We start from the raw sequence: 26,718 nt of genomic DNA, 5'->3' as shown, positions 1-26,718 counted from the left end.
GTGGGAAAATCCTAGTAGATCAGCAGTTCCTGGTATGGACCTATGGACCAGACCATCTGACACCATGACAATCTGACAATCATGTCACGTTCAAAGTCACTGAAATCACTTTCCTTCCTGATGTTTGGTTTGAAATTCAGCAGGTCATCTTGGCCATCTCTGCTTAGCTAAATGTACTGAATTGCTGCCATGTGACTGGCTGATACACATTTTCATTAACTGCAGCAGTTGAATAGGTGTACCTAACAATGTGGCTGATGAATATAAATAGCAATGTTCTTTTAACAAGATTCCTGCTGACTGAAATGTAATATTTGCTGCTAGGTTTATGCTTAGCAGTTGCCAACATGACATCGTAATTTGCAGACAGTGTGTAAATAATGTCCAGTACCATGGTGGTAAATGGAAAGTAAAATTTTAACGTAAATGTGCTTCGTGATTCTTCACACAGGAGTGGATTCTTCATTTTATAATAAAATATTTTATTTTTGTACTTGTTACACCTTATTAGTCCTTTACACAGCTGCACAGCATGATAACACTGTTAACATGGTGTCATCAGTATAAAAAGAAAATGTTGAAACACTGCAAACACACACAATTTACATCCTACAGGACAACTGCTATTTTAATGGCAGGACACTGTATGTGATGATTGGCTTGTTTGTCCAGGTAGCGGATGTTATAAATGGTGGTGGTAAAAACTGTATGCAGACAAAAAAAAGCATACATATACAAATTGAAAATAAGTTGCAAAAGGCATGACAATATCATAAGAGTCCGTTCCACCAGTGTTGTTTTTCTCACTTGTGTAGAGCTCTAACAGAAGACCAAAGGATGGGATATGTGCTATGTAAACAAGAAGCTAGGACATTATTTATATCCAACATTATAATATTGTGGCCTCCTATAACAGAATCAGCGGATAAACTGGATGACGATAAAAACTAACTGGGTTGTAGCTATTAGGGTCCTCTAAAAGGACCAAAAGGGTCAAGTCCAACAAATCCAGGGAGGAATGGATGGGAATGCCAAAGAAAGCACTGGGTTTAGTCTGTCAGAAGGTTTCAGATTAAAGAAGAGTATCGTGGCCAGATAAGCAGACAAAGGACAGATCACTTTTTTAAAAAATCGCTGGTAACCGTACAGCTTCTCTCAGCAGAAGACATAGCTTGAGGTCATCTTTCCAAAGAGCATATGTTGTTTATCAGTTCGCTCATCCTAGTTTTTCCTGTTCTTCCAGTTTGCATTGCATTTTACATCTGAAAGCACATCATTTGGTCAAATCCCTGGGCCGCTTGCCTTGGAGCATTTTTCCACTGAAACGTGTTTTCACTTATTTCTGAGCTGTAGAAGGTTCATGCTCTCTGCCTTTCTTCCCTCACCAGCATTTTTTTCACTCTTGTCTGCTTTGTCATACACTATAAACAAACACCAAAGTTTGTCATTTATGAAGAGAAACAGAAACAGTCTAACACTTAACAAGTTCGCTGCTTTTGGCCACCTTAAAGGAATAGTTTGATTTTGTCACATACATTGTTCCTGGAGTATGTTTAGAGGAAGATGAATACCTCTTCGATATCTGCACATCCAAACGTACAAAAACTGAATATAAGCAGAAACTTTATTGCCTGGCTCTGTCTGGAGCACCGCTAAAGGCAAATCCACATATAAAGTTTTTCAAGTGGCGAAAACCCTCTTTTTATGTTTTTGTTCTTTGACGCACATAGTGAAGCATATTTTTGTACAGACGGCTATAAAGATGTAACAAATCTTCAATATTTATATAACACTATATGTAGAAAAGTACTTGCCCACCTACACATTACATCTGGACGACCTGCTCAGCCAATGAGACCTATGACACGAAGCTCTTGGCGCACAGTTACGGTGCTGATGTTAACAACAGAGGAGGTTTGGAGTTTTTGTTACACCAATTTCAGTTGATTGTAGTGGGAAGAAATTTTATGAAGTGATTTGTTGTACGGTGGCATCATATCCTCAAAATCAGAGAACTCATTACAAAGACCCATTCTTTCACAAATGCTTGTGAAGGCAGACTGTGTGGCTATTTTTCAGCTATTTCACCTGTCGCAATTGGACTGAAGACAAATGAATTCAAAGATTAATACTGTTCTCTTTACACATAGTTGTAGTTGTGGCCTTTTAGCTTTTTTTCAGGAATTACTGATCAGAATTCCACTGCCAGCTTTCTGGTTTCACTTTGACAAGTAAATTTCCCAAATAAAACTAAAAAAAATCTACATAAAAACACGCTCGTCTTGAGTTAATATGTTAAAGCCAACCTGACAGACTCTGTCAGAAACTGAGAAGCGTACATCTGAAAATGCTGAACTATCCTTTTAATGTAGGATAATATCCAAATATACATAATTGGTTTATTGGTGTTGCTTTTAAATTGTAAAAGCGAATCATTGCAGACCTACATTTCAAAGAGCATTTAATATTAAAATAGCACCATTTACTAAAAAAGTTGCTTTCTCAGTATCTCTCTGAGAATCCCTACTGTAAAGAGAAAAATCTTCCCTACCAGACATCAGTTTAGCTATATACATACAATACATACATATTCACATGTATTTATGTTCTTCCCTTTTAAGAATGGACAGGTAGGCATGATGAAAAGAGCCCATACTAAATAAAAATACTACTTGATGCAGTTCATCTGTCAAAATTTCAAGTAACAGGATGCGGTCTACTTTTCCTTGCAGGGAAATGTCCGATGAATAAGCAGCAGACGCATCCCCTGATGTCACAACAAGCTCACCCTGTCAAGAGAAGGCACTGAGGGCGGAGGAAGAAGCATCAGCACCTCTGCCCTCGCACAGGCAGAGACGGACGCAGACTTTTTGTGGAGAGACGTATGCTGTGAGACAGTCCAGTTTAAGCAGTGCAATCCAGGCTCTGAGAATTGTGGCAAAGAAAAGATGACAGTCTTGACGGGGAGCTTGACGTTGAGAAACACAGGTGCGTTTCTGTGAAGGGTGAGAGGAGTGTCTGTATGAAAGTTACAAACAAAACAAAATATACAGTATGGTACACACTCAAAACTATATAGTTACTATATTTTGCCTTTGAATGTATTATCTCTAATGATTGAGCACATGCTCTTGATTCAGCAAAATGAATTTAACATTAAGTTTTAGGAAATGTCTTATTTCTCTGTGATTCATGTGCAATATGCTGTGAGTGCACTGGTGAGCCAGGCTTTAATAGTTTGGAATTGTTGGAAATATGTAAATTTGGTTTTTGGGGACAGATGAAAAGACTGATATCGATCTTATTTCACCATATGAAGCTGAATCCAGCAGCCACTTAACTGCTCCTATACTAGTAATAGTGCTGTACTCAACCACTCATAAAAACAAAGAAAACAGTCCGATGTTTTACATTTTGTTTTAGTCTGCACTAATTTAAAAAGAATATAAAAAGCATACATTAAAAAATGCTGAACAAGTTGTTGAAAATCATTTAAATCCTGAGTGATTTTAATTTCTTCCACATCTGCAGAGAGCCAGTAACCCATGGGTCATTGAAAATGGAAAAGCAAAATGGAAAAGTATGACGTCATTTATCATTATCTACTGTACTTTATCTACTGCACGCTCAGTTTCTTCCCATCTACGGTGCGGTTTACACCAACCTAGGCAATCTGCTCTGGTAATCAATCAATTCGTTTGGAGTATTAAACCCCCCTTGTCATTTACTTGCCCTTTATCTTTTTTATCTTTTGTTTTCCTGCTCTTATGTACAAAATAGATAATAATCAGCTTCCTGAATTCTCGTTATCTAAATTTTCTTTACTGAAAAAGATAAATTACAATAAGTTAAGAATTAACTGTTGCTGTTCTTAAATGTATGAGAAATTACATTTCTTTTCTTACTTGATCACCATTCTTAAGAACTATATCGAGGAGTATTGTTAAAAGGAGTATTGTTTGCTTTCAGGAGCAAAGTGAAGGAGGAGATGAAAGCAGCACAGCGGGAGGTGAAACGCTGCCTGAGGGAAGCAAAGGACACCTACAGGAGGAAGGTGGAGCAGAAGTTGGAGAGGAACAATATGAGGGAGGTCTGGAATGGTGTGAAAACCATCACAGGCCACAACACCAAGAAAAGCACAGTGGGGGGGACTGTGGAGAAGGCAAACGAACTCAACAACTTCTTCAACAGGTTTGACCAGCCCACAACCCCCCCACCCTCACCCTCACCTTCACTACAGAGTCCAATCCCCACTCTCCTACCTCCCTCGCTTCCCCCCCTTCCTGACACCATGACACCCCCCTCCTCCAATCCCTCTCTCAGCAGCAAGACATCTCCCCCCCTCCCCTCCTCCCAAACATCTCCCAGTGTCACAGTGGATCAGGTCAGGAGACAACTGAGGAAGCTTCGCCCCAGAAAGGCAGCAGGCCCAGACAAGGTGTGTCCTAGGATGCTAAAGGCGTGTGCTGCTGAACTTGGGGAGCCGCTACAACGAGTCTTCAACCTCAGTCTGCGACTGGGGAGAGTGCCCGCCCTATGGAAGACATCCTGCATCGTCCCGGTCCCCAAAAGGAACCGGCCCAATGAGCTGAATGACTTCCGACCGGTGGCACTGACGTCACATCTTATGAAGACTCTAGAGCGGCTCTTCCTCAACCACAGGTACAACATGCCCAGGACCCACTACAGTTTGCATACAAGGTGGGTGTCGGAGTGGAGGATGCCATCCTGTACCTCCTACACAGAGCCCACTCACACCTGGATGGGGGAAAAGGCACGGTCAGGATCCTGTTTCTGGACTTTTCCAGTGCCTTTAATACCATCCGGCCCTGTATGCTTCAGGAAAAACTGAACAGGATGGAGGTGGACCCCTGCCTGGTGGCTTGGATCTCCGACTACCTCACCGACAGACCACAGTACGTCAGGCTGAAGGACATCACGTCTGACACAGTGGTCAGCAGCACAGGAGCACCACAGGGAACTGTGCTGTCCCCTCTTCTCTTCACCCTGTACACCTCTGACTTCTGCTACAACTCTGAATTATGCCATATTCAGAAGTTTGCAGACGACACAGCCATCATGGGGTGTATCTGGGATGATCAGGAAGAGAAGTCTGGTGAGGAACTTTGTCGCATGGAGTCACACAAACCACCTGCAACTCAACACCTCAAAGACTAAGGAACTGGTTGTGGACTTCGGGAGGTCTAGAGCAGGTCCACTGCCGGTTCAGATAGAGGGGGAGGAGGTGGAGGTGGTCAACAAGTACAAGTACCTCGGGCTGTGGGTGGACAATAAACTGGACTGGTCATGCAACACAGAGCACCTGTATAAAAAAGCCCAAAGCCGACTGTACTTCCTCAGGAGGCTGAGGTCTTTTAACATCTGCAGGAAGCTCCTGAGGATGTTTTACCAGTCGGTGGTTGCTGGAGTACTTTTCTATGCTGTGGTGTGCTGGGGGAGCAGCACAGCAAAGAGGGACTCATCCAGGCTGGAGAAACTGATCAGGAGGGCTAGCTCTGTGGTCGGCATGAAGCTGGACACTCTGGTGACAGTGGCAGAGAAAAGGACATTAAAGAAACTGATGGACATTATGGACAATGCCAGGCATCCTCTGCACACAGCCATTAACAACCAGAAGAGTCTGTTCAGTGACAGGTTGCTTCTCCCAAAGACAAGAACTAACAGACTTAAAAACTCCTTTGTCCCACACGCCATCAGACTGTTTAACTCCTCTCTGGAGGGGAGAGGGAGGGGAAACAGGAGGACAAAGGAGGGGGGAACAACTAAGCTGTAGTGCCTCTTCACCTCACTGTGCAATACCTTTTGTGCAATACTTTTGTAAATAGTCAACAGTGCAATAGACCTCAATACTTGAAATGTGCAATTCACTTGTATTTTTATTTTTTATTCCTATTTATTCTATTTATCCCCTTCGTATATTTTATTTATATTGTCTCTGTATTTATATATATGTGTGTGTGTGTGTGTGTGTGTGTGTGTGTGTGTGTGTGTGTGTGTGTGTGTGTGTGTGTGTGTGTGTGTGTGTGTGTGTATTTATATATATAATATTCTGTAACTCTGTAACTTCTGTCGGTGCTGTGCTTTTTTGGAAATCGAATTTCCCAGAGGAACCCACCCGAGGGATTAATAAAGTTCTATCTAATCTAATCTAAAAAAGAACAAGCGTTCAGATTAAGGCAAAATACCTCACTGTTCACAGGACGGCTTCATATCTGTGTAGAGGAGCTCTCTCTCTGGGTATCCAGGACACTGTAGTACATGCAGAGGCATAGAAAAAGCATATATTAACCTTTATTTATGCAAGAAGTGAAACTCTTATTTTTGGGAAAGTCTTGGGCTTGGATGGGCAGGATTACATGGGAGAGAGCACACACACTCCACACAGAAGTGCCCAGCTTGGGTTCAAATCCAGGACTCCTTTGCTGTGAGAAAACAGTGCTAATCACTGAGCCACCATGCTGTAACATTAGATAATATCATTAGATACTTCTGAGGTTGATAAGTTACTTTATTACATTCAACATGGAACTACAATTTCACTCAGCTTGGTTTGGAGGTGATCTATTACCAGATACGGCTTAAAAACAATCAGTACCACGGGGAAACTGCTATCGCCAGGCAAGCTGGCAGTGGAATACATGTCTGCATCTTGTAATGGTTTCAACCTCACTGTATCAGTTCCAGGTCTGGCTGGTGACAATTTAGGAATGATAAATGTGTCCTGTTGGCCTCCTGTATCTCAAACTCGCTTCCCCTTCTCCTCACAGCCTGGTTTGTTTGGCCCGTTTCTTTATCTGATCATAGTCCAAAAAGAGGATAACAAGTGAGCCGCTTACGCTTGGTGCTGCCGTACAAAGTCTGCAAACTGCCGGTCCTTAGCGTAGAGCTCAATGATGCGTATCCTGTCTTGGATTTCCTACAGAAAAACAGGATATATGTCCAGAAGGAACATTACATCACAGGCAGATAAACAGTAAACTCAACAGGCTGCAGCTTAGTGAAAACATGACATCAGAAAAAAGCCACAAAGAATTTTAAGTCAACAAAAGGCAGATGGCAATAAAAACCCGATATTAATTATTTTTCATCATAGACAGGTAAAACGTGTAATTAATATGTATTGCTCTTGGTGTGTAACTTCCTCAAAATTCCCAGCTGCACTGCACTCTTTTTTTGTTTTTTGGCCCAAACAGCAACAGCAATTTTCTCACAAAATTCGAGCCAAACAGTCTTCTGAGTGTTGTATAAACTTAAGCCTGGTGTTTTATGTGTACAGAGTAGACAGGGTGACTTGGGAATTACTTCTGCTTACTAATCCAAGAGTTAAAAGAAATAATGAGGTAAAGAAAAGACAACCCTCTCTTCTAATTCAACCACTGGACTGTAGTTCTCTCACGAACCTCCCTAGTCAGTTCGCTGTTCTCATAGATGTGTCGTATCTCCTCGCTGCTGAAGTCAGTGGAGGCCTCAGCGCTGGCACTGCTGTACACGGGAGCTTCAGGGTAGCGGCGGTAGTAGTGACTGTAGCCTGTGGTCGCTTCACTCTCATACATGGGGTTGTACTTGGTCGCCCTCTCTAAAGATGGGAGACTCTCTGCTCGCCTGCAAAATGACACAAACAGTGAAGTCAGTCGCATGGTAGAGAAAGGGTGGGAAACAGAGTCACACATCCAGGAGGAAGAAGTCAGGAAAAGAGCTCCGCGGCCATGAAAAATGTTATTGTACGTTTCATCAATAACTTGTGCCCATTAGAAAGTAGTACATGGGAATAAGAAGTTGTAGCACTTATTGATGAGTGGCTATGAGAAATGCAGTCTGTTGTTGACTCACTATAGCAGCCAAGCTCCATAGGGCTATTATAACACGTAAGGCATGGATGAATTTGACAAATGTTGTTTAGCAGAAGCTTTAAATAATGACAAAAACAGATGTGGACCAGATATGAAAATATTGCATGCAATATGCTGCAGTTTTACAAAGGAGAAATGAACCTTGTCTACTCCTCGCTCGCTGAACTAGCACACACTCTCTAATGAGGGTGTTCTGATTGCTCTGTATAGGATCCAGTGTGTGCCAAATTCAAGCGACTGCCTTGACATGTGATAGGGTAAAATGAATTCAACAATAAAGCCTCTCAAAATCAAAATATAATGGAATTAAAACTAATTTATCCATGCTTCATGCGTAATAATAGCATTATAGAGTTCACATAGTGTGGCCAGTAAACAACAGACTAGTTATCTTGAGGCCACGCATTATTAACACACACACACACACACACACACATTTTTATTCATCAGCTACACAATGATTTACATCCTCCGTAACACTGTGGGTCTCAGTAAATAAGATGTTATTGTGGAATAGCCTTTATTAGGCTTAGATAAGCCAGCCTGCTTGTGCCAGAAAGTCAGATTCCAGACTAGTAGAAAGCCTAATGTGTTATGTGTTTAAGGCTTTTCAGCAATAGATCAGCACCATATCTGATCAGTTAATTGGCTGAGGTCAGCACAGTCATTCTCCACAGACAGGTCCGGGATCCATGCCAGACAGATCTTTGTGTGTGTGTGTGTGTGTGTGTGTGTGTGTGTGTGTGTGTGTGTGTGTGTGTGTGTGTGTGTGTGTCAGAGGAATTCAGGAAAGGAGCAAAGCAGGACACTCCAAACATCCAGGCAGCAGGAGACGATGGCTGTACCACTGTAAGTTTAGAAGGATAAAGAGATGGTACAGTGGAAACTTTGACTGTGGCGACTGGCCTGGGATTTCTCAACTTAGTCTGTCCCCTCAAGAAAATAACCACGCTGATTGCATGGAAGAGGGTTGGTCATCAAACAGACTAAATTTAAGTATTTCTCTTCACTATCAAACCATAAAGTATGGTTTCTTTCCATTTAAGACTGACTGACAAAAGGATTTAGTGTTAATTTTCCTATTTTAATCAAATTTAATATCCATTTAAAGACTGAACCATGAAATAATTGTCAGAAAAAAAATTTCTGGCAATTTTTTTGAATAAATAAATAATGATTTGCATATATGATTTTTAATTGGTATCACACAAAACTCAGGTATCAAATACGATAGACCAGGTGTTAACATTTTCCACTGTAGCATGCACCATACGCACTAAATACAGCTCCAAATCTTAACTGAAACTATTTAAACTGTTAAATGTGGCTTCAGTGGATGAATCTGTAAATGAAAAACTGAAGTTCTGTGAAATATGCATTATATTGATACTCAGGTGTGGAGTGCACTGAAAAGCTGGTTTCTCAGTCGTGAACATGCCCTTGAGCCTTCTGAATGGTTTGCCCACTGTAGAAATCTAAATCCAACAGCTTTACAGAGAGGCAGCGAGATTAAAAGCACAGTCATAATTACTAAAGTCAAACAACATTACAAATATCCTGTAAACTCTTAACTGCAACAGAAATCCAAATTCTTTCATTATTAAACCATCCCCATGTGCTCTGTGGTGTTGAAATGACTCTTTGGGTACTAACAGCATTTGACGTGCACTCCTTACCGTATGGGGTCCTCTGACTCATCCTTGTCATACTGATCCCGTAAAGTCCTGGCCAGGAAGAAGATGACTCCAGAGGCCACCAAGAGGAAGCCAGCTACAGAGGCAATCGCTATGCCAACAACCAGCGGCTCGGACACATACTCCTCGCAATGTTCTCCTCTGTACCACCAGTTCTCCCCGACGCGACACCTGGGGATGACGTTGGAAATTTTTCAAAACCGCGATAACATTTTTTTCCAGTGTTCAAAAAACGAAAAAGACGAGAAGCATTGGAAACAGCAGAAGATGAAAATGCTGCATCCCACATCATGATTCATACATACACGTCATGCGTCATGTTGTAACGTCTCTTTCTTTCACTGAATAACAAAAATCTTTAAAAAGTCATCACTGACGACAACAAGTCATTAAATCATTAATACTTTTGGAATAAAGAATCAACAATTCACACCACTCGTTTGGAGCACCACAACACTTTTGTTGGACGGTGTGAGGTAAACAACGATCCAACAGCATCTGGAGCTGCCTGTGTGTTTTACGATGTGGTAGTGGGTGTGAAACAAATGTTAAGCACTCATCTTGGAACAAAGGCCCGTCCTTGTTTGTTCATAATCACTCAAGTTAAGCACACCACATACAAAATCGTGAACATAGCCACTGGACATATTTCTGTCACTGATGTTGGATTGTTCTTGGCACGTCATCTTGTGCACAACTTACACACCACATACAAATTTGCATGTTTGGATATAGATGCATATGCACAGATCTTTAGTCACACAAAACAAAGCCTGTGATCATCAGGAATGTCTTGGAAAATATGTAAAAGCATCTAAGGTAGTATAAAATTTAAGAAAGGGTTTGGACCATATCACATTAAACTGAAATCTTTTATCCTGGAGCAGAGAAAATTAATCACCATGTTAATCACATCTTAGCGTTACTGTTTTCAAGTATGTACAGGGCAACAAAAATAAATGTCTTCTGGTGTAGATAACTGAATATTAACTGGCAAAGTTTTGAGCCTTTGCAGATTTACTAAAATCTAATACATTTTATTTTTAGGCACCTTTAAAAACCCTCAAGGACAAATTACATTAGTACAGCAAATTAAAGACATATACACAACAGTGATCAAAGTAACAATTGACTAAGACTATGTTACAATGAATGGTATGCATTTCTGAACAGATGGGTTTTGACCCATGATTTAATAATAGAAAGAGAATTTATGGTGGAAGTGCACACCAAAGTCATGGGGCAGGGCAACAAAAGGCTCTGAGTCACTAAGTCGTCAGAAGAGCAGATGGAATAAACAAAAGAGAAGCTGAAGCGGAGTATGGGAGAGGGTAAGGTCAGAAAATAAATCTGGGCTGGTCTAATTATATTTTGTACCCAACAAAGATATAAAACATAATCTTCATTTTATTTACTTATTTATAATTTGCAAGGCCAGCTAGATTTATGGGGAGACCCAGCTAGCACTTGAAAATCTGTTTATGTGATGGAGTACTAGCCTCACAAATCTGCAAACTCAGACACACTATCCAGCACACAATCTCAGATCACTTCCCCTAATCCCCGCCTGTCACCCACCTGCAGATGGCTCCCTGGCCAGGGATGACGTCGCATTTGCCGTCATTGAGACAAAAGTCAGTCTGCAGCTCACAGATGCTCTGACAGGGCAAGCCATCCACGCTGAAATACCCAGCATTGCAGACGCACTCTGCCTCCCCAGACCACTTGTTCACTTTACACTCAGCGTACTCGTTACACGCCTGGAACTTACAGGGATCGGCCTGGTCACCTGTAAAATAAAATAACCTTCTCAAATGTGCATGGTCAAGAGAACTCAGACTACAAATGAACTACAAATTGAAATAGCTAACAACAAACGGACACGTACTAGTTGGCTTATGTAATCCAGCTGAACCCTGGAGTTAGTTACTATACCGGGATATGTCATTCTACTCACACTAACCGGTTGGTCAGAGTGAACAGTAGATAATGATATGTGTCAACATGGCTGCAGTCCAAGGAAGCCTGATTATCTCATTCCAGCTTATCTGTTTGTGACGCTCAGCTCTGCCACAAGTCACAATAATTCAATTCAGTTCAATTCAATTCAGTTTTATTTACGGAGAGCTAATTTTAAACAGGAAGAAACCTTCAGCAGAAGCAAACTCAGCAAGGGGGAAAAGGGGTTGGCAAGGTTTTGTAGGCTTTTGCGCACTGTGCTATACTTTGCCTTAGAATACCTTAGAATACTTTGCAAAGCAATATTCTAAGGTGACAATGAAGTAAGTGTTTAAAATTTATGGAAATAAGCCAATTGCCTTCTTTTCATGAGTTTGTTATACAATGCTAGCATGAAAGCATTTAAAAAGGCTAATTTAGATCCCCAAATACATGCAAGGAAGTAGCTAAAGATAGCTGGTGACAGGTGAGACTTTCTCATAGAACAGTGGTTCTTGGCAACAAGAACAGAAATAGTGATTTCTTTAGGAGACCTTTGACAGGGATCTCAAGAAGAAGTGCTGTCCTTATGACAGCACTGGTTGTCAGTGAGAGCATACCTGATTCAACATCCAGTGAATACTTGTCAATGGCCAGGTTCATGGTCTGGTAGGCTGTGTTACAAAAGTCCTCCAAGATTAAGTAGACAGTTGTTGTGACGCCACGAGCCACAGGCTTCCCGAATTTCATCCGGCTGTTGACTACAATGCTCCCATTTCGGAAGTTCAAGATCTCCAGGTTCTCAAAGTGACTGAGGTTGGATTGTAGGTAGGGCACAAGCTAGGGAACAGTTGAAAAATGTGCAGTTTGATGTTACAAGCAAAAGGATTTTACACAGGATTGTGAATAATGAAAATAACAAATACTGCAAGACGCAGGCATTTACCAGCTCGAGGAAGCGTTGCTCCAGAGCTTTGTACTCTGGGGAACTCTTGTTAAAGAGATCCTCTGAGAAGATCATGTTGGTCACCCTCAGACTAAAGAAAACCATTAGTGCTCGTCCAGGGTTTACAGGCATGGCAATACTAGCCTGGTCTGTGCCGTGGCCCACACCTATTGGGAATCCGGTGCTGCCCTCCTCTGTGTGGTTAATCAAACCATAACCATACTGAACCACATTATAACCATGGTCTCCAGTGGTGGTATCGTCCAAGCCATCATCAGTAGTCTGGATCTAGGCGATAAGAAAGTAAAATGATTTGATTATCAGATGCAGACAGCATACATTTTTTGTTCAAAACAAATCTTGTTTGATTCTATTGCTTTACCTCCACCAGTAAAGGCATGTCTGTGTCAGGCTCATCATCAAAATCAGGGTTTACATAAGAGATACGGGTAAAGGGTGACTCCCTCTCTGGAGACAGAGCAGTTGGTTGGGCAGGGCCCAGAGAATCTGTCACTGGTGGTTCAGGAACATCTTTGTTAACCAGTAAGATTTCATCATCTGTAAGATCTTCTCTAGAGATCTCTGGAGTTTCTGGAGGCTCTTCTACTACAACTGGAGCTTCAGACAGAGCCTCTTCATTTCTTTCGTGATCCTGATTTTCTACTGATTCTTCCAAGCCATTCTCTTCAAATACAGGTTCCTCAGGGCTGGCCGACAGCACATTAATGGCTGAATTTTCTGGTCTTAGGGTGTTAGCCTCCTCATTATCAGGTGGAATATCTGCAGGGTTAGACTCTTCTGATGTCCCCTCAATGGAGTTATCGCCAACAGGAAGAAGACTCATCTTCGTTGGCTCTGGCTGTGATGCTTCACTAGTTATATCTACAGCATCTGGAATTGGTATTTGGGCAGGTAAACCCTTTTCTTCCTTGGTTTCAGTTATGACAGTAAAGATTTCAAGTTCCTCTATAATCTCAACAACATCATCTGGATTCTCCTCTTCCATAGGTACAGCTGTAGGTCCAAATGTCTCTTCCTCAGCTCCAGATGTAACATCTGCATTTATGGTGATTTCTTCTGTTTTCACCTCTTCCTCTGAAGCAGTTTCCCCAAGGGACATTTCCTCCTCTTCTGGAGTGATTGTAGATGGTTCAATTAGCCCCTCCAAAACATCTGGGACTGAACCAGAGGCTTCAATTTCTACTGGGGGTTCAGGCAGTGTGACGCTTCCTGGCAGTTCAGCTGGAAGGTCTTCAGGTGGAGGAGGTTCTACAGAGAAAATCTGCACAGTATCCTCCAGCAACAAACCCTCCTTCTCAATCCCTGAAAAAACAAAGATAAGAAGAAACTCACTCTCTATTATAGAAGATATCTGACATATGATATCTTATGATATTATGATATAAGAACTAATGAAAAAGGTAGTCTTGTATAGCTGGAATGCTATGTGGAAAAATAAAGCATCATATGTAAAATTGCCCAAATAACACTTACCGGCAGCTTCAGGTATACGGAAGGTCAGATCAAGAGCAGGAGATGCAACTTCACTCTCCTCTAGAACAATAACATTATTTTCTATTGTTGCCACTGTGTTGGTTTCTGAAGATTCACTTTTGATGTCCTCTTCCAGCGTCAGGACCTCTGGCGGCTTATCAACAGCACTGATCTGCATCACAAACAGGAGCTCTGATTGGCCAGTCACCAGAGGCAGAGATTTTTAATCTTATCCCCAAACACCCTTTTTACTTTGGTGACAGTGGGAAGGAAAAACTCCCTTTCAACAGGAAGACACCTAGATATATCATGAAAGTTAATTATAGTAAATGCCTGACTTAATGCAAAGCCAGACACATCAGGAGGATTATGTGTGAGCCATGGCAGAGAATGGAGTGATTGCTTAATGCCAACTTTAAGGACACTGCTGGTATGTTAACCAAGCTTTGTTGTGAAATACTGCTTAATCATCTTTTATTAGAACCACATCTAGTGTTGAGGTAAACACTGTGTGTGTAATTAAAGACTGAACAAAGTTAGTTGAGAGTTAGTTGATGGTGTTGCGGTGTTTAACACTGTTGCCTCACATCAAGAAAGTCCTGGGTTTGAATCCATTCTGGGGCTTTTCTATGTGGGTTTTCTCTGTGTCTGTGTGGGTTCTCTCCAGGTACTCTGGCTTAGGTTACATGGTGATTGTAAACCAACCTTAGGTGTGAACGCAAAAGTAAGTGGCCGTCTGTCATTCTGTGTTAGCCCTGCAACAGATTGACAGCCTGTGCTGTGACAGGTAAGACAAGCTCAAGCCCTCTTGCAACTCTGAATTGAGTAACAGGAAGAAAGTGGATAGTTGGAGCTTTCAATATGTATTCTAATGAATGTGTCTTTGTGTTGCATATACTTGTTAACCAAGAGGAAATGTTGGTGCCTGGTTAAATCACGTTACTTTGGTGAAGTGTGTGATGATTGAAGACTGCACAGCTGAAACTTGAGCTACCTTACAATAATGATTGTACCGTATATATATATATATATATATATATATATATATATATATATATATATATATATATATATATATATATGTATGTATGTATATGTCTGTACATCTATGTGTCCTATCACCTCCTTATAGGTTGGCATATCTCAATGAAAATGTGCACAGACATAGTCACACATACAGCTATCATTAATATATTTTTTTAGAGAATTGCATACAGTTTTTGTGAGTTTTTGAGTGCGTGTGTGTGTGTGTACTCTTTCTATTAACTGCTGCTAAACCACCCAAGTCTTTCTGAATAACTGCAGAGTTTTTATTTCAATAACTGTATCAATCTATATTTCATATAGATATATAATTATATGTTCTTGTTCCTGTGCTTTCACATTAAGTCTTAGTGGTCCAAGTCTTAGTTTTGCTCATGGACCTTGTGTTTTTGTAGTGCATTAAGCTAATTCCCTAATTCCTTTTTATAGTTAAAGAATTTCTACTATACTACTTTTGCTATTGTATCTATTTAGTTTGATGGCTTATCATAAGATTCATATTTCTCATAACAACCAAATGAAATCTTTATTTAAACCGTTCCAACTTCAAATCAGGGTAGAAACTCTCCAACCTCATACCATGTGTCAAATTATCAGGCTATGCTGAAAATGTGACCAAAGCAAACCGAACTGTGATTATCATTAAAAGCACACTCAAACACAAGAGAGCACGAACAGAGACATACTTTAGATGGTATTGCTTGTCTAGATAAATTCTCAAGTGCAGTCTCTGTTGACTCATGGCGCTGTGGTGCACTGCAGTCTCTGCCCAAGAATAGCAGTGGATTATTACAGCAAGAACCAAACTAATCCTCAAAGCTTCACTTCATCCTTGCTAGTGAGCTCATCCCCTACCTGCGCTGGTGTAGTCTGGATAACATCTCAAGGCAGTTACGGGTCTTCACCACGGTGTCTTTTAACAAAAGCGATGTACAAATTCCAAGCAGCTGGATCGCCTGGAGAGAGATTGTTTTCATGATAGCTGTGGAGGTAACTTGTTACTCACCATGGCTCCGTCTTCAGTGTTGATAGAGTGAGGAATCTCAGACACTGTGGAACCACAGAAGAAACAAACATTAACAAAAACTGACATACAACACACAAACGTGCCAAATAGCCTAAATATTTCTGCCTGCCGGCGTATTCAAAATTCTGTTAACTGTTAGTGTTTCAGCACAGACTGCCTGCTTTTTGACGGCGTCACCTCCAGGGGTAAATATCTACAAATCAGTGCTAAAATCTGGAATAAATATCAGCCACTGTGGTCCAAGGCTATTATTGCATCACCACCAAGGCAAAAAAAAACAAAGCCAAAGCTGTGTCTTTAAGTCCCCAAGCCACATGTGTCAGCCATATGAGAATGTTTAGCCATCATTTTAGATGTCACAGCCAATAACTAATATGGAAATGAGAGGGCATCCATCTTTAAAAGTGCTTGCCTTTGCAGTAAACTAATGACCTGCAGTCTTTAAAAACACAAGGCTGAAGAAATCTCACAGGAGATTTCTTTAATTATATGTTAACGTATAATTAAATGACCAAAGTAAAAGGTAGGTAGGATATTGACTGCCTGAGTTTTTAGGTGGCATATTTAAAAAAAAAAAATCATTGTGTAAAGGTGTCTGTGATTGGGTGAATGGGATGAGGTCACAGGTGAGGCAACGTCTGTTTGGCTAAAGACAAAGATTTCTCCATTGCAGTGTCGCCAACATTTAGACATGTTGACTACTCAGTAGTAGTTACTGCAATATTACCATCTGCAACTTTGTTTTCACTTTGTGAGTCTGTTTGCATCTCTATGTTGAGATCATTTGGGGAAAATGAACAGCTCAAAACACTTACTGCAGCAGAAACTACCACAAAGCTGGCTGCACAGCTGGATCAACTCCTTTGCAAGACGGACTGTAGTTGTATATGTACTCATGGATTGGAAAGAGACATTAAAGACAGACACAAGGGATTCAAACAGCCTATTATTGAAATACAGTATGTATTGTTTTGTTTTCTTTTGTTTTTAATCAGACCTGACCTGTGATTCTGTATATGCAGTTTTTATATCCCACTGTAGTCTCACAGGACTGGCTTATAGTTTCAGTTGGACCAACCAAAGTTTGTGACCCAGTTTTGCGCTGTTGTCACATCTTGGCAAAGTCTACAGAGAACATAAAAAATTGCAAAAGTACTCAAACAGTCTTTGAGATAGTTCTTGCCACAGAAGGTGTCTCCAGGAGCATATCTTGCATGGATAACACATTCACAGACTCACAAGGTTAAAATAATCCCCGCTTCAGTCTCTCAAAACTCAGACATCTGCATAAATATGTAGAATCTGTAGGCAAGGGACAGGATTTGGGGGGATACGTAAAGTAGTGTGAATGCTATTGATCAATATCTATGATAAACTTTAGAGGAAAGCAGGTAAACAGTCCATGTGGAGAACAAAACAGCAATGACATTATTGCAAACGCACTGATTAACAATGACTGTATGTTTGTATTCTCTTATTGTATTTTCAGCATCATGGTGCACTGTGGGCAATGTTATTATCACATATCGACACTTCAAAAAAACATAGGGAATAAAATAAACCATATCTTTGCTTTGAATATGCCTGCTTCCAGTCTGACCATCTTTAAAGGAGAGCAATGCTAAGTAGGTGAAGTCAATTTTTAAGAGTTCACTGTGAAATCCAAAATATGTATGCCCAAAAAAAGAAAGGATTACAGTAAAGCCTAAAAATCTAAAGCTCAGATTTCAAACATCCTTTCTGCTGAGTTCTCCTTTGCTGACCATTTAATGACGAGGATTTAACTGACACACTGAATAAATACACAGTTCCTATAACTGATGACTGTTATTTGTCCATTAAAAATGGCCCAGTTGTGGGACTGAAACTTGTCTCTGTCCATTTGACAGAAAGAGAGTCAAATAAAAAACAGATGAGACTATTAAAAGCCTGGAATGTTTTCTCAAGTGACGAACGGTGTGTTTTAATATCAGTGCAATGTCAACAGCGTCTCTATTTGACATGACACATGTAGGTTTGCCCTGCGATGCACGCACCACCTTTTCCAGTGCATTCCCAGTGACTCCACTGCCATGCTGGCAAAATAAATCTCTGCAGTATAGTGGAAATATGAGCGTATCAGTTTAGGGAATATCTTTAAGAAGACTGGCAGTAATGCACATCATCTTACCACTCTCCAGCTTTTTGTCATCTAGGTCTTCAATGAAAATTTTGTTGTCCTCACTGATGGTGAGGACCACAGTGGGGTGCTCCTTGAACTCCCGATAGGAGTTCTCCACTTGGTTCGACTGTAGGGTCAGGTAGTTCAGTTGTTCAGCGGTCACTCCTGCTCCATTCACCACCACTGTGACGGCATAGTCCACCACCAAACCACCAAACCTGCTGACACAAGTATGCTGTTGTTATATTATATCAAGTTCATATAGTGATCCAGGTTAGGCCTAGGGACAATTTTAATATAATTTTCCTATATTTTGGGCAACTGCACTCTCATATTGTACTTATGTTATGCTAATTATGATTGAATTCTTCACTATAAATATATTACATTATTGATAATCCCCACCTCTAATCTCTCTCCTTTAAAGCTCCCATTACCGCTCCACTACAGCAGCGAGTTTAAATATTTAATTTAAAATAAGCAGAGAGGGTTTCTCATGCATTTTCATGACCAGTATATTATTATCCCATTCAATAGTTTACATTTATCCTTTGCACACAATTACACTAAAGGTATTAGAGGGAAAGAGGAAGAAAATTGTTCAGGCATTAGCTTGATTTAATGATAAACCTTTTTTTAAAAATTGTAGAACGCTAACATATAACTGATGAATCGTGTGATTTATTCTTGCTTGGAACGCAGGAGTGTGACTGTATAGCGCTAAAGGAGCCGAGTCAGCAGAATGATCAATATCATCATAATAAACATGGAAACCTCACAAGAGATTCCAGAGCCTGGAAAAAGCCATCTATCAGGCTTCATTTGACTACTGGGAGCCCTCCATGTCCATGCTGACCTAGTTTGTTGGGTTACTGGCAGACAGCTGAGCATGTGCTGACCCAAAGTCAGCCCCATTTAGAAGGAGATCCAGTTCACAAAAGGGCAGTCAGGCAGCGCTCTGCTCCTGCTGTGCCTTGTAAGTTGGAGTTAGAAGTTGCATGCAAGGTTGATTACAGCAATAAATTCATTTCTTACTCACCTATTTAATGTATAGCCATAATTTCATGAATAAATAATATTCAGAGTACAGTTACCAAAAAAACTAATGACTGCTTCTAACTATTATAACTATGTTTATTCAGGTATTGAATGTGAGCAAACATACAAGGTATATAAACGTTGATTTCATTGCACCTCAACAACAAACTTTGTACCCTACAACATTTATCAGGCCTTTTGTATTTACAATTTTCTACACAGATTCATACATTGAATAATAAATGAATACTTCAAACAGACGACATGTGTTGTTTTCTCTTGTTTTCCAGAGGTTGTGAGAAACACATTACTCTCAAATCTTACTGTTAAATATGAAGCCCTGACCAGTTAGCGTAGCTTAGCTGTAAACAGCAGGGAAGACTGTTTTTATACAACCCCTTTGCAAAAAATGTTTTGGCGCTGCGTAAAATGTAAATTAAAAACAGAATGCAATGATTTGCGGATTTCATAAACACAAATTCACCGCTGTGTAAACAATCTTTAAAATGCCTGTGAACTGAGATCATGTCCACGTATGGCTTCTTTTGTGGATGGCAGAGCTTTAACCTGCATTTGTGGATGGTGCTGAGGAAATGTTCTGGAAACGTTCCCGAGCTCTTGCATTAATTTCCATGAAAGAAATGGGCTATTTTCATGCAGTGGCATTTAAGGGCCTGAAGACCAGGAGCTTCCAATACAGATTTTTGGCCTTGTCCCTTGTGCACTGCCAGTCTTTTTATCTTTTGGTGGTATTATTCCATCAAATTCAAAATTATTTAATATTTGTCATGAAATAGCCTCACTTTAAGTATTTGATATGTCTCCTGTGTTCTGCCATGACTTAAATATGGATTTATGGATTTTTGTGTCCCAACCCTTTACACAGCATCATAAATGTTGTGGAATTGGGTTTATATGTCCAACGATAAAATACCAGCACACCTAAAGCTCAGTAATCAGTGCATAATAGCCAATGTGTTTATTCTGCACACACAATAAAAATGTCTAACAAAGTTGCATTTTATGAAAAGTTATATCAAAGCTTCTAGGCGCTGCTGGATTTAACGATTCCTGGAAGTTCCTCGTTCCAGTCAACGATCCAGCACAGCATATTGCAAACTAAATTCTTAAACTGTCATTTATCCCCTTCTGCTTTTGTTCAGCTCAAACAAACCAGTTCAGTTTAGCTTTCCAAATAGCCATTTCCCTCTGTTTCCAATTTTTGTTAAGCTAAACTAACATGGTGCTGGCTGAAGCTTTTGTACCAGTCCCACATAAGCATGAGACCTCTCATCTAAATCCCCATGAGGGAACGTACAAGCAGATTGTTTGACCCTGCATTCTGTTTGTTGTCCATTCACTTGCCTTTTGTAATTCCCTTATTTTTCTCCATTTCACCACACAAACAGGTTATTTTTGCCGATAACTCCACTCATTTCCATCCTTCCAGGTAAAGCTCAGATTATCGTCTCTATACAGGAGCACCTGCTCACTTGGTTCGACCCACCCTGATCCCACTTAACAGGTGAGTGACTGCGTTAAGTCCATTAACACAGGCAACTAGTGACACAGCTTAACACGTGCCCACGCTCACAGGTAAACACAGTGTGAGATGAAGCTGGGGTCACACACATACACAGCTCTAGTTAAGGTTGATAGGGATCTGTGGGCTTAAACACAACACAGGATGGGGAGAGCTATTCAAGGTCGAAGTACCAGAGCAACTACTGATGACTCACCCCTCTGCGTCATCTTGCGGCCTGTGTGAAACAAGCGAGATCTGTTAAACTTCTGCCGAGAGCTCAAATCACGATACAAGTATTACAAAAAGAGGCGGCTTTAAAAGGCCATTTGTTCTGACAGCCATAATCATTGGAGAGAAGCTGACCTGAAGTCAGTTACAGACACACTTTTAAATCCAGGAAGCCCCTCCAGAGCGTCTTCTATCTGCAAAGACAAAGTTGACCAGGCATCAGAGTGGAAACCGCAGTTAATTTGTTTCTTATTTCGAGTGGTTTACAATGAACTTGCTTGCCAAAATAAATCTCATTTATTGTTCCAAAAGGACTTGTTTCGTTCAAAGTACTCGAAATGTCGTCCCCGGATTATTTTCCTTAAAAGACAAACTGCTCATAGAAAACAGCTTGTAGTGGTTTTCAAGGCCTTGCTTCACCACACTAACATGAAAAAAGAAATAGATATAGTCGTGTCGTCCTGCAGACTCACTGACCCAGTTTATTAAATCTTCCAGAGATGAAGAAGTATGCGTACAGGTCTCCAGGGTCTTTCGTCTGCTGACTTCTCCTCCACTTCCTCTTTCTTTACACTCATTTACCATCAGTCCCTATCTTACCCTCCACTCCACTTTTCTTCTTTATCTCTTCAAGGCACGCAAACTTGCTTGTATGCATGACGTTTCTTGCTATAGACTACAGTATGTCAAGGTGTGTGCAGATGTTAGCTGTCCAGGAAATCCCCGCAGAGAATAAAAGCAGCTCAGAAATCAAAAGAAAAAAAATACTGAAAGCATTCATCAAATGCAAAACACATACACGTGTGTGCACAAAAAAATGCACCAAATTGTCTGTTTAATGTTTTCATTTGCAAGGTTTTGTGCATCCGCTGCCAGGGAAAAGGCCTGTAGGCATGTTTACTGAATCTTCCAAGTACCTGTAAAACCACTGGATACCTGTGCAGCGGCGTGCATGTGCGGAAGTTTATGTATTCCCAAGACATGAGTCATGAAGCTGGATTTTCAGCACATTATTATTTCACCCTAACCAACTGTGTATCATAAAGTCAGTGTGTTTTGAGCCCTTGCCTAACAGTTTGAGTTTAACTACTGCTAAAGTGCGAGTTATTAAAACTAACAGTGCTTCAATCACAGACCATAAACCAGTAGATATAGAGAGTCCAGGCCAGCGCCAAGGCTCAGATGGGAGATATAAAGGGAAACAGACATGAGGAGCCAGAGCTAGAGGCAAACCTTTTCAGCGAGCTGTCTGCTGAGTGTTTGGTACTGGAGGCTGGCCGGATCAGCAAGGCTCTCGTTGTACATTTCTCCTGACAAGAGGATGCTTAGCTCCACAACCTGCTCCAGCGGAGCAGGAGTAGGCGGTTGTACGGTTATATCATTGTAAAGCTGAGTAGTGAGAAAGAGATAAAGATGCACTTTAGTTAAGGGCAAATGATCAATCCCAGTCTGCAAGCAATCTGTGTTTACACTCACAGGACTCTCCTCTACTCCTGGTGAAATGGCAGGGGAATCCTCCTCCTTGTTTTCAGCTGTGTCTTCTAGGTGGTTAAGTTCATATGCAAAAGAAAAAGGGATTGTCGGTTTATTTGAGGTGGATGTCAGCTTAAACGTTTGGCAAGTGCCATGATTAGTGATAGTTATATGGATTAGACTGTCCTTACCCTGACTTCTTGCTAAATCTAAGGGTCAGCTGACCTAAAGCCAAGTTCACATACCGAGCACTTAAGGATGCACACTCCAAAATACAAAACTGCACACTAGACACGGGCCAGACACAAAAACAGCAAATCTATATCAGGGTGGTTAAATAAAAGGGGGATTTTTGCTACAGATGCCAGTATAATCAGGTAAAACACTGACCTAGCTCAGGAGCTTCAACGGATTCTGGTATGTCTGGTGTTGGAGTGCTGTGAAACACAGGAGGATCATGTTAGCGACGCCGATACAACGTTACACAATTATGATATAATAAAAAGGCAATAAGCACAACTATTAATGGCTTATGCACACTGCATGTAGGGTCGGAATAAGAAGTTAATGGAAGCAAATCCAGTTTCCCAGTGTCTGAAAATTATTGAAGGTTAGATTTTTGTCTATTAATTTAGTTTGTTAAAAAAGATTTTAAAAAAGAGGCAAAGACTGAGATCCAAGCAAGTCAGAAGCAGTCAAGCTATTTGTAATTGTTTATTTAAATTAGATAAACTGTTGCACCATTGGCTAACAGGACTCAACCATATCGATATATAATCACTACACTAAAAAAATAAATAAAAAAATTATTTCTTAACTTCCTTTCAACTAATTTAATTACTTGTATATTTTGTATGCAATTTTGTTACAGAAGTACAGAGTAAAATGTTAAATTTGTGGAATCTTGTCAAATGAAATGTACTGGATTTGCATAAATTTAGAGCATCTGAATAAATAAACCTTTGATTTTATATATTTCACATGAATTTGACTTTGTGTTTATTGGGGGGTAAAAAAAAATATTTTTTTAAGTGTGCTGTTCAAATGAGCTGTAAAAGATAATAATTATATTATTCTGGGGGGAAAAAACATGTGATTCATGTGTTTACCAAATACCTTCAAACATTTGGTGAAATCGATGCTGTTTATACAACTGTGAATGTTACTGCAGACACATTGTTTGGCATTTCTGGGCACGATGGGAAACATGTGATATCCAAATCATGTGCATGTTGCTAACATTTGATTGAGGACTAGGGGAGATGCATGTATTACGAGGTCCTAACTTTCAAAACCAAATTTTGTACCAACTCAAACTCACTAACCAAGAAAAGGTAAACATGTTCCACGTTCAGTAATTTCAGGTTGATTTCTCAAAGCCTTCAGCAGATACGTCAACGATTTTTTTTTTTTTTTAATTCCCAAGATAATCCTGAGTCAGTTTTAGGACGGCTGGTTTAGTGGTTTCTGTTTAAAGCGTCAAAAAAAATGTTTTTATGAACATGGTGAAACAAAATGGGTTTTTTTAATAAAAATCTCATATTCTTTAAACATCAGACAGCAAAGATGTAGCTGGAGTAAGAAAAAATAAAATGATGGAAGACAGCTGACCTCAGGCCAAGCCATTTTACAGAACACTGCAAAGACAAACTGGAGTTTCAGAGTCTGAGTCAAACTTCATGTTTCCACATGACATGAATAATAAAAAACGATGAGAATTATAACAGGTACGGTTGTATCTCAACAGCTTCTTTGCTTGGACCCCTGTTAATATTATCATTTAAAGAGAGAACTCAAACAGACAGTGAGCATAAAGACACATACCTAAATCTATGACACATAAATGAAAAAAAAAAAAAAAGAAGCCAAAACAAATAAATGTGAAAAATCATGTTTGATAAGTGATGAGTGGGAATATGAACAGGTAAGGTTGAAGAGCTTTGACAACCTTACCTGCACATATGTTGCCAGGACCTGGTGGGCTCACTACAGATAGTGGTAAAAGTGACACATTTACAAAACACAGACTTAATAATGAGATCATGAACGCATCATTAAAAGGTCACTTTGGGGAAAACAAAGCAGAGAGTTTCTTTTACCTCTTCAAACTGGGCAGCGACATTCTCTGGAAGTGGAAAACAGTTTCATGAGCCAGCTCCAGAGAAAATCATGTTTTGTACTAATCGCATATCATTTTATTGTTATTTAGTTACCTTTTTAGCCAGAGTCTGATGCTCCTCTGACGTACTAAAGTAGCTGCCAATATCCCGTGCAGAGACTATGCCCTCCTGACATCGACTCATCCAGCTTTGGTACTCTTCTTGCTCTGGGAGGCGGTCCCAGAAGATCTTAAATGCCTCCCATATGGTCTCCTGGCACACTGGTTAGACCAGAGAAAGACAGCACCCTCTTAAAAAATTTATCTGGAGAACTTTCTTTCATAGTAATGTTTTCCAAGTTATTTTTATTGGGGTGAAACTTGAACCCTAACTTAAATGTATGCTTGTTTGACAAGGAAACCACGACACACGTTCATTAGCTGAGAAATAAGATCATATTTTATGAGTTTGACTCATTTACAATCTTGATATCATTAGTTAGAGTTTCTGGGGGCCCAAGCTAAATCATAAATCTATCCATTTCCACGTTGATGTCGTGATATAACTCTCATACTGGGCGCTGATCCAAAATCAGTGCACAGACATATGCTCCAATCTTCTTCTCTAATTAACAGTGTCCACAAGGCTGCAGTGATCACTTCTAAATCCATATCTAACTTGCATAACAAACCTGCCCATGCACACATATAAGAAAGAGCTAAATGTCTGTTTTTACTGTAACTTTTGGCTTTTTAGAAAAAATCTTTTTTGTTGTTGTTGTTGTTTGTGTAATATTTGTATTTTTTGTCTGCGTGAATTGCTAATTTCATGAACTATTCCAAGCGAAGTACTTTAAAGCAGCATTACCTACTAATATGCAACTTGGCTGTCAAATTGCATTGTGGGTTATTGGTAGATAATATAAAAATATATAATGCAGTGCTAAATTGTGCAATAATCCTTTAAAAGCACACCAGAACTCGTCGGCAGGGCTGGTAAGATGCAGTGTAGGTAACAACGGCTTCTTTTAATGGAGACCTGATGTTGTGTAGATGCTACCAGTGTGTGTGGTGTAATGTTATTTCAGTAAATGAGCCCAATAAGTGGAGCAATCTGTTTTGATACAAATCTAATGAAGTCTAATTGAGTCTGATGGATCTTATTGCGTAAACACAGCAAAGGTTAACTCTCTCGTCCACTGGAGAATTAAATCTTTTCACACTGTAGACACGCAAAGGGGAAGATACAGAGGGGGCAATCTCTCAAAATCAGTTTGTTTGTTCTTTTTGGTGCCATCTTCACACCTTGGTGTGACAGTGACAATGAAACTCCATTTACAATATTCATTTTTAACACCGATTCACACTGGGTCTTACCTCTGAGATGAAAGTAGCTCAGATGGTTTGCAATGACTTGCTCGGCGGTCTCTTGCGCGCACAGTTTGACTCCACTTGGAAAAAGGATGTTCCTTTTCTGTCGAGAGATAACCGCGTGGCTCTCACGCGATGGCTTCACCTCAGATATGTGAGTGATGCGTGGAAACACCACAGGCTCCTGAGTATAAGGCAGATCAAGGTATCCCATAGAGGAACCTTCCATCATTGCATCTGGGGTGCACAACAACAACAAAGTTTAAAATATAGAGTTTGTGTGTGCATTTAGGTAAGTAGTGAACGCTTGATTTTTAAGTCAACTAATGCCACGTACCTGTCTTTAGGTCCAGAAATATGACCATTAAACCAAACACAGCAGGGTAGAAAACACATTTCCACGAGAGGATGCTCATGTTAAATCCGTGATTGTGCTTAGATCCGTGGCCTTGGGAAAGGATCAAGGAGATACGTGTTTCGTCTCAAGTCACGCAACAGCAGTAGGACAAACTGAGTACGAGTTTGCATATTTCAGAATTCTCCAAAGAAGACCCCAAAGAATAAGAGAAGCCCAATCACAAACCATTTGCTGACACAGTCACACTGTGGGCTCGCGCTTTCCTCTGTGCCCGGGGAGAGGTGTTTCCCATGGTGCTGAGAGGACAGCTCCTGGCTCAGGTAGATAGGCAGATGGCACTTGAGAGAGAGGAGGATTTTTTAATGCTCTCTAATCCTGTTTACAGTAAGTCTTTTAGGAGAGCTCACCAAGAAGTTACTGGAGCAACACTGGGAGGGGAGGGTACTTAGTGT

At 40.4% G+C, this 26,718-nt stretch overlaps 1 protein-coding gene across 4 annotated transcripts; it reads right to left on the bottom strand.

The window, feature by feature from the left end:
* Positions 1-461: 461 nt before the first annotated feature.
* impg2a (interphotoreceptor matrix proteoglycan 2a) lies at positions 462-26,576 on the bottom strand. Of its 4 annotated transcripts, none has more exons than XM_026145621.1 (23): positions 26,492-26,576; positions 26,246-26,356; positions 25,915-26,145; positions 24,653-24,819; positions 24,539-24,564; positions 24,393-24,425; positions 22,830-22,876; positions 22,443-22,507; positions 22,200-22,355; positions 21,102-21,160; positions 20,953-20,973; positions 18,185-18,396; positions 15,994-16,037; positions 13,944-14,115; positions 12,832-13,772; positions 12,450-12,737; positions 12,124-12,343; positions 11,144-11,354; positions 9,548-9,736; positions 7,422-7,623; positions 6,858-6,937; positions 6,207-6,270; positions 462-2,996 (listed from the first exon to the last, which is right to left on the bottom strand). In XM_026145621.1, exons 1-22 carry the CDS (start codon positions 26,556-26,558, stop codon positions 6,228-6,230), a joined length of 3,585 nt encoding a protein of 1,194 aa, XP_026001406.1. In that variant the 5' UTR covers positions 26,559-26,576; the 3' UTR covers positions 462-2,996; positions 6,207-6,227. The 4 variants fall into 4 exon arrangements, with proteins under 4 accessions (XP_026001406.1, XP_026001408.1, XP_026001409.1 ...); XM_026145623.1 differs by having other exon boundaries at positions 6,212-6,270; XM_026145624.1 differs by having other exon boundaries at positions 18,185-18,393.
* Positions 26,577-26,718: the final 142 nt, after the last annotated feature.

This window comes from Astatotilapia calliptera, chromosome 16, assembly GCF_900246225.1.
Source record: "Astatotilapia calliptera chromosome 16, fAstCal1.2, whole genome shotgun sequence".
Lineage (NCBI taxonomy): Eukaryota > Metazoa > Chordata > Actinopteri > Cichliformes > Cichlidae > Astatotilapia > Astatotilapia calliptera.
Note: the sequence above shows the minus strand (reverse complement) of the source record. Positions and strands in the feature narration are given on the sequence as shown.

Coding starts and splice junctions, on each gene's coding strand:
- impg2a (XM_026145621.1), bottom strand. CDS start 26,558: ATGGGAAACACCTCTCCCCGGGCACAGAGGAAAGCGCGAGCCCACAGT. Junction 13,773..13,943: donor CCGTATACCTGAAGCTGCCG/GTAAGTGTTATT, acceptor TTGTTTTTTCAG/GGATTGAGAAGGAGGGTTTG. Junction 7,624..9,547: donor GAGTCAGAGGACCCCATACG/GTAAGGAGTGCA, acceptor GTCATTTTGCAG/GCGAGCAGAGAGTCTCCCAT.